Source organism: Hemiscyllium ocellatum, chromosome 43 (assembly GCF_020745735.1).
Source record: "Hemiscyllium ocellatum isolate sHemOce1 chromosome 43, sHemOce1.pat.X.cur, whole genome shotgun sequence".
Lineage (NCBI taxonomy): Eukaryota > Metazoa > Chordata > Chondrichthyes > Orectolobiformes > Hemiscylliidae > Hemiscyllium > Hemiscyllium ocellatum.
This window is the reverse complement of record NC_083443.1, coordinates 14,135,065-14,150,563: the sequence shown is the minus strand read 5'-3', so window position 1 is coordinate 14,150,563 and position 15,499 is coordinate 14,135,065. Positions and strand designations below refer to the sequence as shown.

Below are 15,499 nucleotides of genomic sequence, written 5' to 3'. Positions count from 1 at the left end.
TAGGGTGAAGGAACCTTGGATGACAAGAAATATGGAGCATCTAGCCAAGAGGAAGAAGGAAGCATAGTTAAGGTGGAGGAGGATCAGACAAGGCTCTAGAGGGTTACAAGGTAGCCAGGAAGGAACTGAAGAATGGATTAGGAGAGCTAGAAGGGGGCATGAAAAAGCCTTGGCAGGTAGGATTAAGGAAAACCCCAAGGTATTCTACATTTATGTGAAGAACAAGAGACAGCCAGAGTGAGGGTAAGGCTGATCAGGGATAGTGGAGGGAGCTTGTGCCTGGAGCTAGAGGACGAAGGGGAGGTCCTGAATGAATGCTTTGCTTCAGTATTCACTACGAATTGTTTGTGAGGACAACATGAAACAGGCTGATATACTCGAACAGATTGATGCCAAAGAGGAGGACGTGCTAGAAGTTTTGAAAAACATGAGGATAAGATCCCTGGGCCAAATGGGATATAGAGCATCCAAGGAGCAGGACAGTCGACGTTTCGGGCATGAGCCCTTCTTCAGCATTCCATTCTTCAGGCTCCTTGGATGCTGCCTGACCTGCTGCGCCTTTCCAGCAACACATTTTCAGCTCTGATCTCCAGCATCTGCAGTCCTCACTTTCTCCCAAATGGGATAGACCCAAGGTTACTGTGGGAAGTGAGGGAAGAGATTGCTGTGCCTTTGGTGATGATCTTTGCATGCTCATTGTCCACTGGAGTAGTACTGGATGATTGGACTGTAGAAAATGTTATTCCCTTGTTCAAAAAGGGGAATAGGGATAACCCTGGGAAAAACAAACTGGTCAGTATAACATCAGTGATGGGCAAATTATTGGAGTGGATTCTAAGAGACAGGATTTATGATTACTTGGAAAAGCATAGCTTGAGATAGTCAGCATGGCTTTGGGAGAGGCAGGTCATGTCTCACAAGCCTTATTGATTTCTTTGATGAAAGTAGAGCAGTGGATGTGATGTATATTGATTTTAGCAAGGCGTTTGAAATGGTTTCCCATGATAGGCTTATTCAGAAAATAAGGAGGCATGGCATACAGGGAAATCTGACTGTCTGGATACAAAATTGGCTGGCTGCTGTAAGACAGAGGATGATAATAGATAGACACTACTTAGCCTGAAGCTTGGTGACCAGTGATGTTCTGGGACCTCTGCTCTTTGTGATTTTTATACATGACTTGGATAAGGAAGCGGAAGGGTGTATTTGTAAGCTTGCCGATGACACGGAGGTTGGTGGAGTTGTGGATCATGTGGATTGCTGCTGTAGGTTGCAGCAGGTCATTGACAGGATGCAGAGCTGGGATGAGAAGTGGCAGATGGAGTTCAACCTGGAAAAGTGTGAAGTGATTCACTTTGGAAGGTCAAATTTGAATGCAGATTACAGGGTTAAAGGCAGGAATCTTGGCCGTGTGGAGGAACAGAGAGTTGTCACAGTCCATGTCCATAGATCCCTCAAAGTTGCCACCAAAGTTGATAAAGTTATTAAGAAGATGTATGTTTCTTGGCTTTCATTAGCAGAGGGACTGAGTTTAAGGGCCACAAGGTTATGCTGCATCTCTATAAAGCCCTGGTTAGACCACACTTGGAAAATTGTGTTCAATTCTGGTTCATTATGGGAAGGATGTGGGAGCTTTAGGGAAGGTGCAGACGAGATATACCAGGATGCTGCCTGGACTGGAGGGCATGTCTTATGAAGAAAGGTTAAGGGACTTTTGTCATTGGAGTGAAGAAGGATCAGAAGTGACTTGATAGAGGTGTACAAGATGATGAGAAACATAGTTAGCCAGAGTGGATAGCCAGAGACCATTTTTCAGAATGGAAACGGCTATCACAAGGGGGCATAATTTTAAGGTGATTGGAGAGGGTTTAGGGGAGATGTCACGGTAGGTTCTTTATACAGAGAGTGATGGGTACATGGAATGCACTGCCAACAGTGGTAGTAGAGTCAAACATACGAGGCACACTTAAGCGATTCTTGGATAGGCACATGGATAATAGTAAAATGTAGGGTAAAGTTAGGTTAGTTTGATCTTAGAGTAGGATAAAAGGTCAGCACAACATGGAGTACTGTGCTGTACTGTTCTATGTTATTCTTTCTATTACTGAAAGACAACATTCTATTGAAGTTTTTGGCCTGTACTTATCAAGACAATTTACAAAACACCAATGCAAGGAGAGCAGAATTTTATACTGTGCATCATTATAAATGTTGTTCACCTTTCCTCTAGCATTTCTTGAGAAGGCCCTGATGAATGGTAAACAAAAAGCTTTGACAATTTTTTTTTCAGCAACACTCAGTGAGTGTTTTGAACTGATTTGAAAGGAATTTGAAATGCCAACATCAATTACAATAATTCAATCAGCACTTTACATAGAGAATGCAATGTTACAACAAAACATTCGACAAAGAGATACTGAAGTAGCATTTATTACCACTTTTAGCATGATTCATCAAAAACTAAACAGTGGTTTAAATACATACTTTAAGGACCTACCATGTCTGCATATTAGGGATTAGTTTTAAAACAAATGCAATGTACAACAATATAATCATTACTTAAATATTTGGACTGAGTGGAAGAGTCGATCACCACATTAAGTACCGTGAATACTGATTCCTTTTAACTATACTCAATTTCTTAAAATGAAATGTTTCATACCTCAGCACCAAAGGGTTTTTATAAACTTAATGACCTGCATACATCCATGAAACAGCCAGTGCTGGTTTAAAAGTCAAGCATGGCAGCAAATGTACATCTTTGCAACAAAAGCAAAAAATGATGGAAAAGCTCAGCAATCTGAAGCATCTGTGGAGAGAAAGCTAGAGTTAACATCTCGGGATATTCGACAGATGCTGCCAAACCTTTTCCAGTTATTTCTGTTTTTGTTTCTGATTTACAGCATTCGCAGTTCTTTCCATTTTCATGTAAATCTTTGCAAATTCAATTTGTTTTGGGTTTCATCAAAGCAATCCAAGACAATGGTTTTACATGAGGCCACATGAAGAGATGAATTAAAAAACTGTTCACAGGCTCATGATAGACAGCACTAGTTTCACAGTCATTCCTCAGCCATTGCACTTTATCAGGCTTGACATTTAAAGCTTCTACAATAACGCACAAGATCTTACATTCCCTGTTTATTTTATTTTACATATAAGAATTTTAAAACAACTAAAAAATATCGTTTAAAGATGTCATCTATAAAAAAAAATTCACTTCTACATTTTTGAATGAGAATGCATCGACTGTAGAGTGGACATATGCTTTGTACTGGCCAAGTTCAATAGTTTTATAAATTACATTGCACTGCTTTAGACGCTGTTCAACTCAAAAAAAAACTGAAGACACAAATGACTAGACACGGAGGCCATGGGTAATAATTTCTTTCAACAATGCAAAACTGAAATTTTTTTTTCCAATTCAATAAATATTAAAATTAAAAGCTCTTATTTATTTATGTACAGGAACTATACAAACTGCAAAAAGAATTATGTTAACATATGTACTCTGTAATGAATGAGGTGCTGAAAAGCACCTTAAAGCAGGTTTGTACAAGCAAGGCAACTACATTAAGACATCTAAATGTATTACCTTTGAGGATGCTGACATTTACATTATATACATCATGAATGTAAATATTGTATATCATTTAATTACCACGACAATACTGAAAATGTTCTCAAGACAATGTTTAAACTGGTTAAACCAACACATTGTATGGTACCAGGAGGCTTGAGAAGCTACATGCATCATGTCTTGGACAACTAGGTAAGAGATCTATTTAGGTGTCAGAGGAAAAATAGTTTTATTAGGACTAAACTTTTCAATGCAAATTTGAGATTCATTCATTCACTGAGGTTCATTCAGGTTGAGCTAGCACCATATTGTATCTGAATACACTGATCTTTGCCATACAGTAGATGTGGCTGCTGTTATCTGTTACAGTACTTGCATGTATAATCATTACTGTCTCAAGTGGACATGATGTAAAACCAGTAGACTAGGACACACATTTACCTGTAGCTGGAAGCTGCAATGGACAGAAGCGAGAGTATTAAGCAGTTATTAAGGATATATGGTTCCAGTGAGAGGCTATTGCAAAACTGCAGTTCAGTTTAAAGGACAGCATCAGCTGGCAATTCATGTCACAATGGGGGAGATACTGTGGGTCAAGTCTGCTTCTGATTCACTGGTACCCCTTCTTGGACTACTTGCAGCTGCTGGACTCCATGTGTCACTCCTACTGGTCGTAACAGGCAAAGTCTTCTCCCTGTTCATAAACATAGTAGTAGGGGAGTCAAACACACCCATGTTGCTGTGCTGTGTTGCCTGTTCAGCAGGAGGCAACATAAATGTGCTTGCAAACGTGCGGGTGTTTAGTGTGGTGAAACTGTCGCTAGTTCCCTGCGACTCTGCTGTAAAGACTTTGGTTGACGAAAGGCCACTGTCACTGGTGCTATCAACGGAAGGAAGAGGTGAAGGTGAACTGTCGACCTTTCTTATAGTCGTGCATCGGACAGTCAGATAATGGTCATTGGGGGCTGGTTGCGTTACTGTTTCTGGCATAGGGCTGGAATGGATTGTATCCTCAGCAGCTTCAATGTCTGAGGCGGCCTGTGAAAAAGGAGGCGGCAATGTTGGGTCCTGTTTATTGCAGGATTCACAGCACAACTTATTATAACCAGGAATAGAACAATATCGAGCCAAAACTTCCATCTGACAAAAAATTGATTTATCTCCAAGGCATGGCTCCTCTGCGAATTAAAGCAAAAGAAAGCAATTAGGATTCTCTGGGAAGACAACCTTCTAGTGCAGCTCTATATTATAAGGAAGAACCTTTCCAAATTAAATGCTCTTGGTTAAAAACTTCAAAAATAAGCAATGCCTGTGTTAAAAACAATGGGATTAGGCTAAAAAAAATTGAAGAACTCAGTATTTCTCAGGGCGTTAAACTGCAATCCTCACCCCTCATGCCCTCACTGATGCCCCCTCCCCATGGAAACACCACCCCCTGCAAATTCACCTCCAAGCGCACACTATTCTGACTTTTAAATATATCATCGTTCCATCATTATTACTGGGTCAGAATCCTGGAACCTCCTTCCTAACACAATGTGTAAACAGTACACCACATGGACTGCAGAGGTTTAAGAAGATGATTCACCTCTTCTCCATGGCAATTAGGGACCAGCAACAAATGCTGGCCCAGCCAGTGATACTCAAATCCTGTGAAAGAATAAACAGAGAGAAAAATCTCCCAATCCTTTGAATTCGCTTCCAACATGCCTGACAATATTTTAGTGCATATAGGGCAATTTGTTCAAATTATATTGAACCCTATTTGTTCAATGCCTCTTGTCTTGTATTTCTAACTCTTTTATGTTTCAGATCCCACTGACTTGCTTTTTGACATAAGCGAATGCAGCCAAGATCCGACTATGATTGTAAACATTCACACAGGATCAATAGCTCTCATCTGTTGTGACTGAAGGGAGGATAACAACTCTAGGTCATGGAGGTGGACAAATTAGTGACGAGATTAGAATAAGAAAGCTGGTTGGAAGAAATGGAGAGTAAAGGGCAGAACCATATATGGTCTTATTGCTTTGTAAAGTTAAGGGCCTAGTTTACAATGAGATGTTTCTGTGAAAGAATGCTTTACACCGCAGTAAAAACAAGGTGTACTGCTGAGCTACTTTTCTAATGTATGGCTATGCTTTGGACAAGGGAGCTAATTACACATAGAAACAAAAAACTAATGTCACTGTAATAGTGTAAAAATCAGCTTCCATTTTGATTAATTAATATACTTAGAAATAACAAAATACATGGGATGCACTGCATTATCATTTAACTAGAAAAGGCTCGTTAAGCAGTTTGTTATATAATTACATCACTTTAACCAATTTAGTTTTATCAATTTGTTTGCGCTACAGGGAGAAGCTGAATAGGCAGGGACTACTTTCCCTGGAATGTCAGAGGCTGAGGGGTGACCATATAGAGATTTAATAAAATCATGAAGGACATGGATACGGTGATGAGTCAAAGTCTTTTCCCCAGGGTAGGGGAGTCCAAAACTAGAGGGCATAGGTTTAAGGTGAGAGGAGAGAGATAGAAAAGGGACCTAAGGGGCAACTTTTTTATGCAGAGGGTGGCACATGAATGGAATGAGCTACTAGAGGAACCAGTGGAGACTGATACAATTACAACAGTTAAAAGGCATTTGGATGGGTATATCAATCGGACAGGTTCAGAGGGATGTGGGCCATCTGGTTGGCATGGACGAGTTAGACCGAAGGGTCTGTTTTCACGCTGCAAACTCTAAGACTCTAAATTAGTTTACTTTTACTGCAAGTTTGTTTGGACCGACTTTATACAGATTTCAAATTGACATTACAGGGAGGGACTGAGAAATGGCTGTGGCGGTACAAACAGTACCCAGGCTAACACTTTGGAGATATGGGTTCATACCTCCCCACAGCAAACAGTGGAAATCAAAACAGAAGAGAATCTGCTGTTCTTACCCTTTCCAGAGACACAGCAATCAGCCCTCAGGGATGGCCTATTACAGATGGACAACACCCAAACAATTTGAAAGAATTTAAACAATGGTAGGCAATCTAATGTTCACGACAATATCCTCTCACACGGGAGGAGTTGCAATAAAATATCATCCAGGTGGGAAAGCCTTGCTCAGGATTCTAACGGAAGTTCTTCTAAAAGCAAGGCCAGTGCAGAAGGCTTCTATCCATGAGGCTTACTAAACCACTAATGCAGTGAGCAAAAAGAATACGCTGTTTTACAACTGCAAGTGCTCAGTCAGCAAAGGAAAGGAAAAGGATTTTTACTCACATTCCTGAAGCACAGGAGAATAAGGGGCCGAAACCCTGCACACAGCTCCCAATTCAAAACCCGGATGTCTTGAAACAATGGGGCCCACGTGCACTCATGGAGATTTCTCTTATAAGTCTTTATTTTGACATTTACTGACCTGAATGGATATCCAGAAGGAGCAGGAGCACCTACAGAATCCATCTCTGGGTTCCAAAGAGCAAGTGTATGTGAACAGGCAGGTTTATCAATTTGTACATTACTGTATATTTCGATCTAACCATTTGGGATCATCCGTGATACGGCAGATGTTATGGAGACAGAAGTAAGCAGAGTAGTAATCTCTTAGTTACTGCTTAGACTGTACAAATTGAACTGGGGATTTTTTTTTGAAAATGTATTCATTCATGGGATTTGGGCATCGGCTAGGCCAGCATTTATTGTCCTATATCCTTAACTGCCCTCAGAAGGTGATGTGAGCAGTCTTCTTAAATTGCTGCAATCAATGAGGTGTAGGTGCACCCAAAGTGCCATTAGAACAAAATGTTGAGCCTGCGATGGTGAAAGATCAGCAAGTTTAGTTAACATCAGGATGGTGTGGGGCTAGGAGAGAAACTTGTCGGTGGTGGCGTTCCCACCTAATCGGTTAGATCAGTTCGTTCAATGGATCGTTTGAGATACAGAGTGACATCAACAGCAATGGCTCCATTTGTGTACCTGCTGGGGTTACCACGAAGGCTGCACTTTCTCAATCTTAGCTGATTCTCCGGTTAAATTCACCACCAGTCATCTCTCTCTAATTAAGAGATTATGTCTTCTGGGACCATCTATGGCTATCTGCATGTACTTGATGCTCTTGACAGTTGGTATCCTGGATAGAGGAATCTTGGATGAATTGCTGCAGTGCATACTGTAGATGGTATAAACTGTGCAACTGAGGGATAGAATACTGCAGGTGATGGATGGGGCTGGGGGAATTGAATCAATGTTCTGCCAATTTGACAATCTGGTAAACTCTTCAGATGGCTTCAGAAGAATCTTTTACATGTAAATGAGAAATCTCTTTACTTCTCAGTCTAGGACTGTGGAGAATAACCATATTCTATGATCGAGTAATTCCCAGCAGCACAGCCTTAGCTCCTGGGCTGAACTCGTGCAGCACCAACAGTGCCAACAATGCAATTAATCTTTCGCAACATGGCTACTTTGTGACATGACCTATTCAGCACATTTTAAAAGTAGTAAATCATATTGATCTTCATCTCCTTCTCTGCATATGATGTCCGTGAACTAGGAAGATGCAATTGCTTTGAATTTTGCTGCTTTCAAGTTTGGTGGCTCTATTATTTAATGAGTAGTCTAACTACCATCAGGTCCACAGATATGTCAGTCATGTCTGTTTGCTACTTATTTAGATAGTCATGCGAGGTAGTATGCAGGCTGGAACTGAATGTCACATTATCTAAATGCTGAGGCAGGCAACTTTACAGCATTTGGTTCCATAAACAAATATAAATCCTAAAACTCATTGGTTTATAACCAATTGCCAGGACTCTGGGCAATGATCAAATGGAACATTTTTCATCAGGTTGGTTCAGCCCAAGTATCAGCCAAGATCCTTTACAAGAGATTTTTTTTATTCAAGTCTCCTCAATAATGTATTATAGGGGTGCCCACCACTTTGGAATTAATTTTACTCAAGGGGCCCTGACCAATTTGATATTCTTTTACACTGGTATGTCACCTGTAATGGCCACCAGTCTGTAGTCAGTATTCCTGCCCCGGGGTTAACTGAGGTCCAAAGTTAATACACAACTGTCTTATCCTGCTGTTGCTGACATTCAACCAGCAGTGACCAAAGGAGTTGCTGTCTGGTGAGGCCATCCACTAAATGCTGCCAGATTTATGACAAAATTATATTGAGTGGCAAGGGGGTGAAAAGCAAGGAACTCAGCATCAGGAACAGGTCGGCATTCCCAGAAGCCAACCCCTTTTTAAAATCTATTTAGCTTTATTGTCAAATGTACTCACATGAATACAGTGAAAAGTTGACAGATCACCAATTACAGTGCCATTTCAGGTACACAAGTACCTAGGTACAGGTTCTTGAGTATAAATTCTTAGGAAAGAAGTCCAGAAATTCAAAAGTACAAAATCATACCAGTAAGTTAGAAAAATAAAGAAATAAAAAGTTCAAATAACAGTGTTTTCACCATAATGTAACAAAGCTTTTTAGCCTTGACCCCCAGCCCATTCCACATTTACAATGTGACCTTTAGAGATGTAGCAGTATTGACCATTCCAGCTGGTGCTGCTGCTGGTGGAGATCCGACAGCATCTCATTGACCTGACAGCTATCAAGGATGGGATTCCTGATCCTGATTCCTAATCTGATGGGAGAAGGGCCACTGCCCAGGTAAATGCCCAACTGCCATGGAACAGCACAATATTTCGCAGAGAAAAGTGGACTCCCGCTGTTGTTCCGTTCTGACATTCAATCCTGGCTACTGCCTTTTGGAGCAGGGTCTCTGATTATGAAGCAGTGCAGCTTTTCTTATTAGCACCCCACTCACATCATCTCTGCTTAATAAACATCAAACAGGAATTCATTATGTCATATTAACACAAGCCACAGACTTTGCTTCTCACCTCATATTTTTGCTGGAGCCATTTTTGTTAAACCAAAATTGAAACATACTTTAATGTATCCAATTTAGAAATGCTATGAAAACGTAGACCTTTAAGGTTATCCACATGCATTGAGAAATTCTCTAATCAATCTGTTCAGATACGTTATTACACACCTCTGGGGCAGCTGGGACTCCTGGCTCAGAAATAGGATCCCTACTACTATATCATGAAAGCCCTTATCCATATACATTTAAGGACTATTAGATTAGATTACTTACAGTGTGGAAACAGGCCCTTCGGCCCAACAAGTCCACACCGACCCGCCGAAGCGCAACCCACCCATTCCCATACATTTACCCCTTACCTAACACTACGGGCAATTTAGCATGGCCAATTCACCTGACCCGCACATCTTTGTGACTGTGGGAGGAAACCGGAGCACCCGGAGGAAACCCACGCAGACACGGGGAGAACATGCAAACTCCACACAGTCAGTTGCCCGAGTCGGGAATTGAACCCGGGTCTCTGGCGCTGTGAGGCAGCAGTGCTAACCACTGTGCCACCGTGCCGCCAAATTTGCATTCAAATGCAAATTCCTACTTCTGCCCCTACTTTACCATAAACCGTGTGTGCTTCTACACAGATCTGACCCAGCAGAATGAAGCAGGGTCAGCACATTAACAGACAGGCTAATAACTATACACTCCCCGAGCAACAGGTTATATGGACAATCCACACCTCTACATACAAATATCACAGAGCTCCTTTTCACTTTTCAGACAGCTAAATCCAATTGATGGAGGATGGGCATGGTCATAGAATGTGGCAGCTAACTTACATCTTTGGCGGTGGCTTAGATCCCAAAATGCAAATTCAACAATGTTAATTTGCAAATCATTCAAGTACAGTATTCAGTGGGGCTGGAGATGATGTGGTTACATGGAATAGCAACTAAAGTGATAATTACTTGTTGAGATTTTATGAACCGGCTTCTCTGGAACGAGTTGAGACACCCAGTGGCCCCGTGCAGTCACTTGATCAATGGTTTCTGTGCTCGGAGTGAAAACAGAGGACTTTCCTAAATGAGCTAAAAAGATTTTTCAGAAGGTTAATGTTTTATTTTCATCAGATAATGTACAGCCATAAATTTACAAAGACAGCTACATAAAACCCAAAATGAACTTCTGCAACGCATGGCAGACCATCAACTGGTAGCAACACATTTTGGAAACCTGAGAAAGATTGCCAGGCCACATATGATTTCAGATTAGAATGGTGCTGGAAAAGCACAACAGGTCAGCAGCATCCGAGGAGCAGGAAAGTTGACGTTTTGGGCAAAAGCCCTTCATTGGGAATGATTTCAGTCCACTGATTTTCATGGATAGGACGCTGCTTTATGGTTTGCTGATTTTCACACATATATGCACCCATTGCCTAAAGATCATACCTAAAAGTGGCCTCCACAAAATATATCTATTTCAAAAAGAAACAATAAGTAAAATATTGTTGGTCTTCCAGAGCAAGGATTTGAACTCGACTGAGTGTTGCAGACTGGTATATTCCAGTCTGAGGAATACACTAAAGCTTGGGGCAGCTGCTGACCAGGTGCAGTGGGAAAGACCAATGTCTGAGGTCTTTCTGCTGAAGTTAAATAGAGGTCCTTTCAATTATTGGACCATCTTGACGCCTCAAATATATGTAAATATTGTCTTGTACAAGTAACAAATGTCTTGCGCTTTGGTTGTTGGAAAGAGTCAAACTCTAATTTTTGTTTGTTTCTTTACATGCTACTGCACAGAACAAAATGGCTTCAGTGACTACGTATATATACAAAGACATTTTTATGAACAAAGTATATTTTTGCAATTTATAAAAAAGGCTGTTTTTATAAATGCATTCCATGTAATCCAGTTAATTTGTGCTGAGTACAGCAATCTGAACAACAAGGATTATGACAGGGCACAGTCAGACAATGAGTGGAGACAAACATCTTTGACCATGTCCTTACCATTACATGGCTTCACTGTGCACATTTTCACCACTTCAGGCTTTTCCTGTTTGCAATGGCTGATGCTGTTATCACTGCCTCGACACACGACTTGCCGTTGCTGGATACCCTCGCCGCAGGTCACCGAGCACTGTGCCAACAAAATCGAGAACAGAAAGAACTAAAAGTGCCATTATAGCACACACTAAATCTGGCAATAAAATCTCCTAGAATGCAAAATTAATTGTACTTTCCCAGAATATGAGGCCATTATTTTGAATAACACTCATGCATTACAACATTTGTCAGATCCAGGCACTACAGTCTGTGTCAGTGTCCTCCCTCTCCACCTCAGCTAAATCCATTAGCATATTCTTCCATTCCTTCTGTCCTGTTACCCTATCAGCTTCTCTTTAAATGTATCGACGTGTGGCAACCCCACATGATAGCAAGCTTCATAGGTTAACTATTCTTCAAGTTAAGGAAATAAAAACCAAAAGAATTGCTGATGCTGGAAATCAGAAGCAAGGACAGAAATTGCTGGAAAACCTTAGCTGGTCTGGCAGTGTCTGTGGACAGAAACCAGAGTTAACGCAAGGGTCTGAAATGTTAACTCTGATTTCCCTCAATAGACGCTGGTGGACTGCTGAGCTTTTCCAGCAATTCTTGTTTGCGTATCTTTAAGTTAAGGAGTTTTTCCTGAATTTCTAGTTGGATTTATCAGTGACTATCTTAGTTTTATCTTCTCTAGGTTTGAACTCACCCACAAATGAATTCACCTTGAACAGTTTAGAATAGGTGAAGGAATAAGCTCCATGTTGTTCATGTACCTGAGACCAAGCTCCTGTCCGCCACTGTGCTGGACACGGTGTACGGTTGCATGGTCTCCGAGTGTCGGGACGGTCTCCAACACAGTATTTGGTGTGCACTGTTTTATTGGCTCCAGCAATGAGAGACTGGACACACTGTACAACCCTTGTTTGGTATCCTAGTTTTCCACAAGTTTTACTGCAAGCTCCCCATTCTTCTGTTAACCACCTGCAACAGAATAGATTAAACTTAACACATTATTCAACACTGAAAACCAACAGTGGCAGAACTGTCCTTTTGTGAATTGGTGAGTGCAGTATTATATAGAATAAACAACCTTGTTTTTATTCACTGAAATGAAAAATGTTGGAAGTAAAAAGTTGGAAGGTCGTACAAAACATGAAGTCAACAGTTGGCATCTGGAATTTCTGGCTGATCTGTCTTTTAATTCTTCACACTCGCAGCCTTGTAACATAGACAATAAACTGCAAACAGAGCAGAGCTTTGCACCTGATTCTAACCACATGTACAAAAGCCCTTTGCCAACGGCTTATCAAGGCCAAAGTGGCATTATGATTTCAAGCTACCTCCTTGAAGCTTTTCCTCTCTAGAGCCCTGTCAAAGAATACTTTGAATTTCACCATTGTTATAATCTTTGTTCACAATCTATTAGTGCACTCTAGCTGAATAAGAGCATTTTGCTTACGATGGTTGTGTGCACTCATGAAGGTTACAACGTCTCCTTATCGGCTTTGGCTTCTTATTGTTATCACAGAAATTCCGATGCACCATCTTGCTGTCACTTTTTCGTCGGCAGCCATATTTTGTGTACTGTATTCCTGAAAGTATATTTGCAATATTAGTGTACTTTTGCAGTAGCATTAGACAAAATAATCTGGAAATAAGTCCTAAAATCTGCATTTGGAGTTGTGTTTATAATCTCTGCAATTTGAGAGGGGAGGCCACAGCCTAGTGGTATTATCGTTAGATTGCATTCAGAGACCCAGGTAATGATGATTAGACTAGATTAGATTCCCTACGGTGTGGAAACAGGCCCTTCAGCCCAACCAGTCCACACTGACCCTCTGAGGAGTAACCCACCCAGACCCCATTTCCCTCTGACTAATGCACCTAACACTATGGGCAATTTAGCATGGCCAATTCACCTGTACATCTTTGGAATGTGGGAGGAAACCGGAGCACCCGGAGGAAACCCACGCAGACATGGGGAGAATGTGTAAACTCCACACAGACAGTCGTCTAAGGCTGGAATCGAACCTGGGACCCTGGTGCTGTGAAGCAGCAGTGCTAACCACTGAGCCACCGGGCTCTGGGGACCTGGGTTTGAATCCTGCCACGGCAAATGGTGTAATTTGAACTAGTAAAATCTGGAAGCAAAAAGTCTAATGATAACCGCAAATCCACTGTCGATTGTTGAAGAAAAACCCCATCTGGTTCACTAATGTCGTTCAGGGAAGGAATCTGCCATCCTTATCTTGTCTAGTCTACATGTGACTCCAGACCCACAACAACATGGTTGACTATTAACAATTAGGGATGGGCAATAAATGCTGGCCTGGCCAGCAACACCCTCATCCCATGAATGAATTTTTAAAAATCTGTACTAGAAAATATACCATTACAGGGTGATATACAATTTAAGGTCCCTTTTTGCCTAGATAAATACAAGTAGATTCTGAAAATTAGTGTTTTTGTGCAAAACAGAAATGTATATCTAGACTTCAGGCTCAGCGCAATTATGCATCTTTTTCCATTTTTTCACATTTTTATGAACAGGAAAATATGAGATGCTCTGAACTGAGTAGAGGATATGCATGTGTCAGAGCGATAGAGACCAAAAGAGGCGAAACTTTGTGGGGAAAGGAGTAACAGACTGCATGGGAGACAGTATGAGAGAGAATGAGTGAGGAACGGAGTATGAAAGTGTGTGTAGAAAGTGTGTGCAGAAAGCGTGGAAGTGTGTGGGGAAGGGAATGAGAACAAGTGAGTGTGTGGGGGAAGGCATGCAAGAAAGTGAGCGAGTGTTCATGTGGAAAAGAGTGAGCATGAGACACAGTAAAAGAGTGCACAAGAGTGAGTGCGAGTTTGTATGTGGGAGGGAACCAGACAGAATTAGAATTTGTTGGAGGAGTGAGCGTGTATGAGTGAAAAAATGAGAGTGACAATGTATATTTGAAAGGTACAAACGTGCATGGGGGACAAAATGAGAGACAGCAACTGTGCATATGGGAGGGAGTGACAGAGAGTGATTGAGTATGTGCATTGGGAGGTTAAAAATTACACAACACCAGATTACAGTCCAAAAGGTTTAACTAGAAGCACTAGTTTTCAGAGCACTGCTCCTTCATCAGCACAACCACCTGATGAAGGAGCAATGCTCCAAAAGCTAGTGCTTCCAATTAAACCTGCTGGACTATAACCTGGTGTTGTGTGATTTTTAACTTGGTACACCCTGATTCAACACCGGCATCTCCAAATCATGCATTGCGAAGGACAGTGTGCGCGCACTTGGGACAGAGTATGAGAGAGAGGGAGAGTGTGGAAGTAAGTGTGAAAATGTGCATGAGTGTGTTTGCAGTTATGTGGAATGAACATGCAGCAATGTATTGTTACCCATCTTACTGACAACACACCTCCTCCACAGGCTTTCGAACACTGGGACCAGCTTTTTAAGGCCCACTCATAACTTTCCGTCTCTTCCAGGAGTACATCATTGTTGCCGATCACAGGAAGTAGGTCTTCATGAATAACATACTTGTACATTAAATTTGATTTAACGTCTTCATCTTGGGGACTAATCTGAAAAAAAAAAGAGCAGTTCCTTGCCATTTAAACAAGCCCCAAGAAATCCAGAACATTGTGATTGAGAGTTTGTGCACAGACTTCCTAAAATGACATCTCAATGAATTTCCTTTTTTGAAAAAAGAAATATCTCTGTGCAATGTTTGCATGAAAATACGTATTCTGCTTCTTTCCAAGAACTATTCTGTAATATAATTTTCAGATTTATAAACACTGTGCCTAAGTCTTATATATTAAAATTCTTAATGCATTGGGCGCAGTCTCACATGCTAGTCTGAGAGTTAGATTACTATCACACAATCATGAGCTTTTATTTCCTAATCTAATGAGAAAAACTGCATAGGCACCACAAACCTATAGACTGCTTTTCATATTGTTAGGTTATCTCCAAGTGACTTACGGACATCAGCATA

The 15,499-nt window shown here is 41.1% G+C and overlaps 1 protein-coding gene across 5 annotated transcripts in view; it reads right to left on the bottom strand.

The window, feature by feature from the left end:
- Nucleotides 1-2,476: 2,476 nt before the first annotated feature.
- LOC132835030 (A disintegrin and metalloproteinase with thrombospondin motifs 14) overlaps nt 2,477-15,499 on the bottom strand; it is a 207,828-nt gene continuing 194,805 nt past the window's right edge. For 4 of the 5 annotated variants that reach the window (XM_060854286.1, XM_060854287.1, XM_060854285.1 and 1 more), the window contains 6 exons: nt 14,918-15,083; nt 12,970-13,102; nt 12,284-12,491; nt 11,475-11,604; nt 10,434-10,553; nt 2,477-4,758 (listed from right to left, as the gene is read on the bottom strand). In XM_060854286.1, coding sequence (XP_060710269.1) covers nt 4,145-4,758; nt 10,434-10,553; nt 11,475-11,604; nt 12,284-12,491; nt 12,970-13,102; nt 14,918-15,083 — 1,371 coding nt within the window. In that variant the 3' untranslated portion in view covers nt 2,477-4,144. The remainder of the gene's footprint in view (nt 4,759-10,433; nt 10,554-11,474; nt 11,605-12,283; nt 12,492-12,969; nt 13,103-14,917; nt 15,084-15,499) is intronic. The other variant, XM_060854288.1, reaches the window with a different exon arrangement.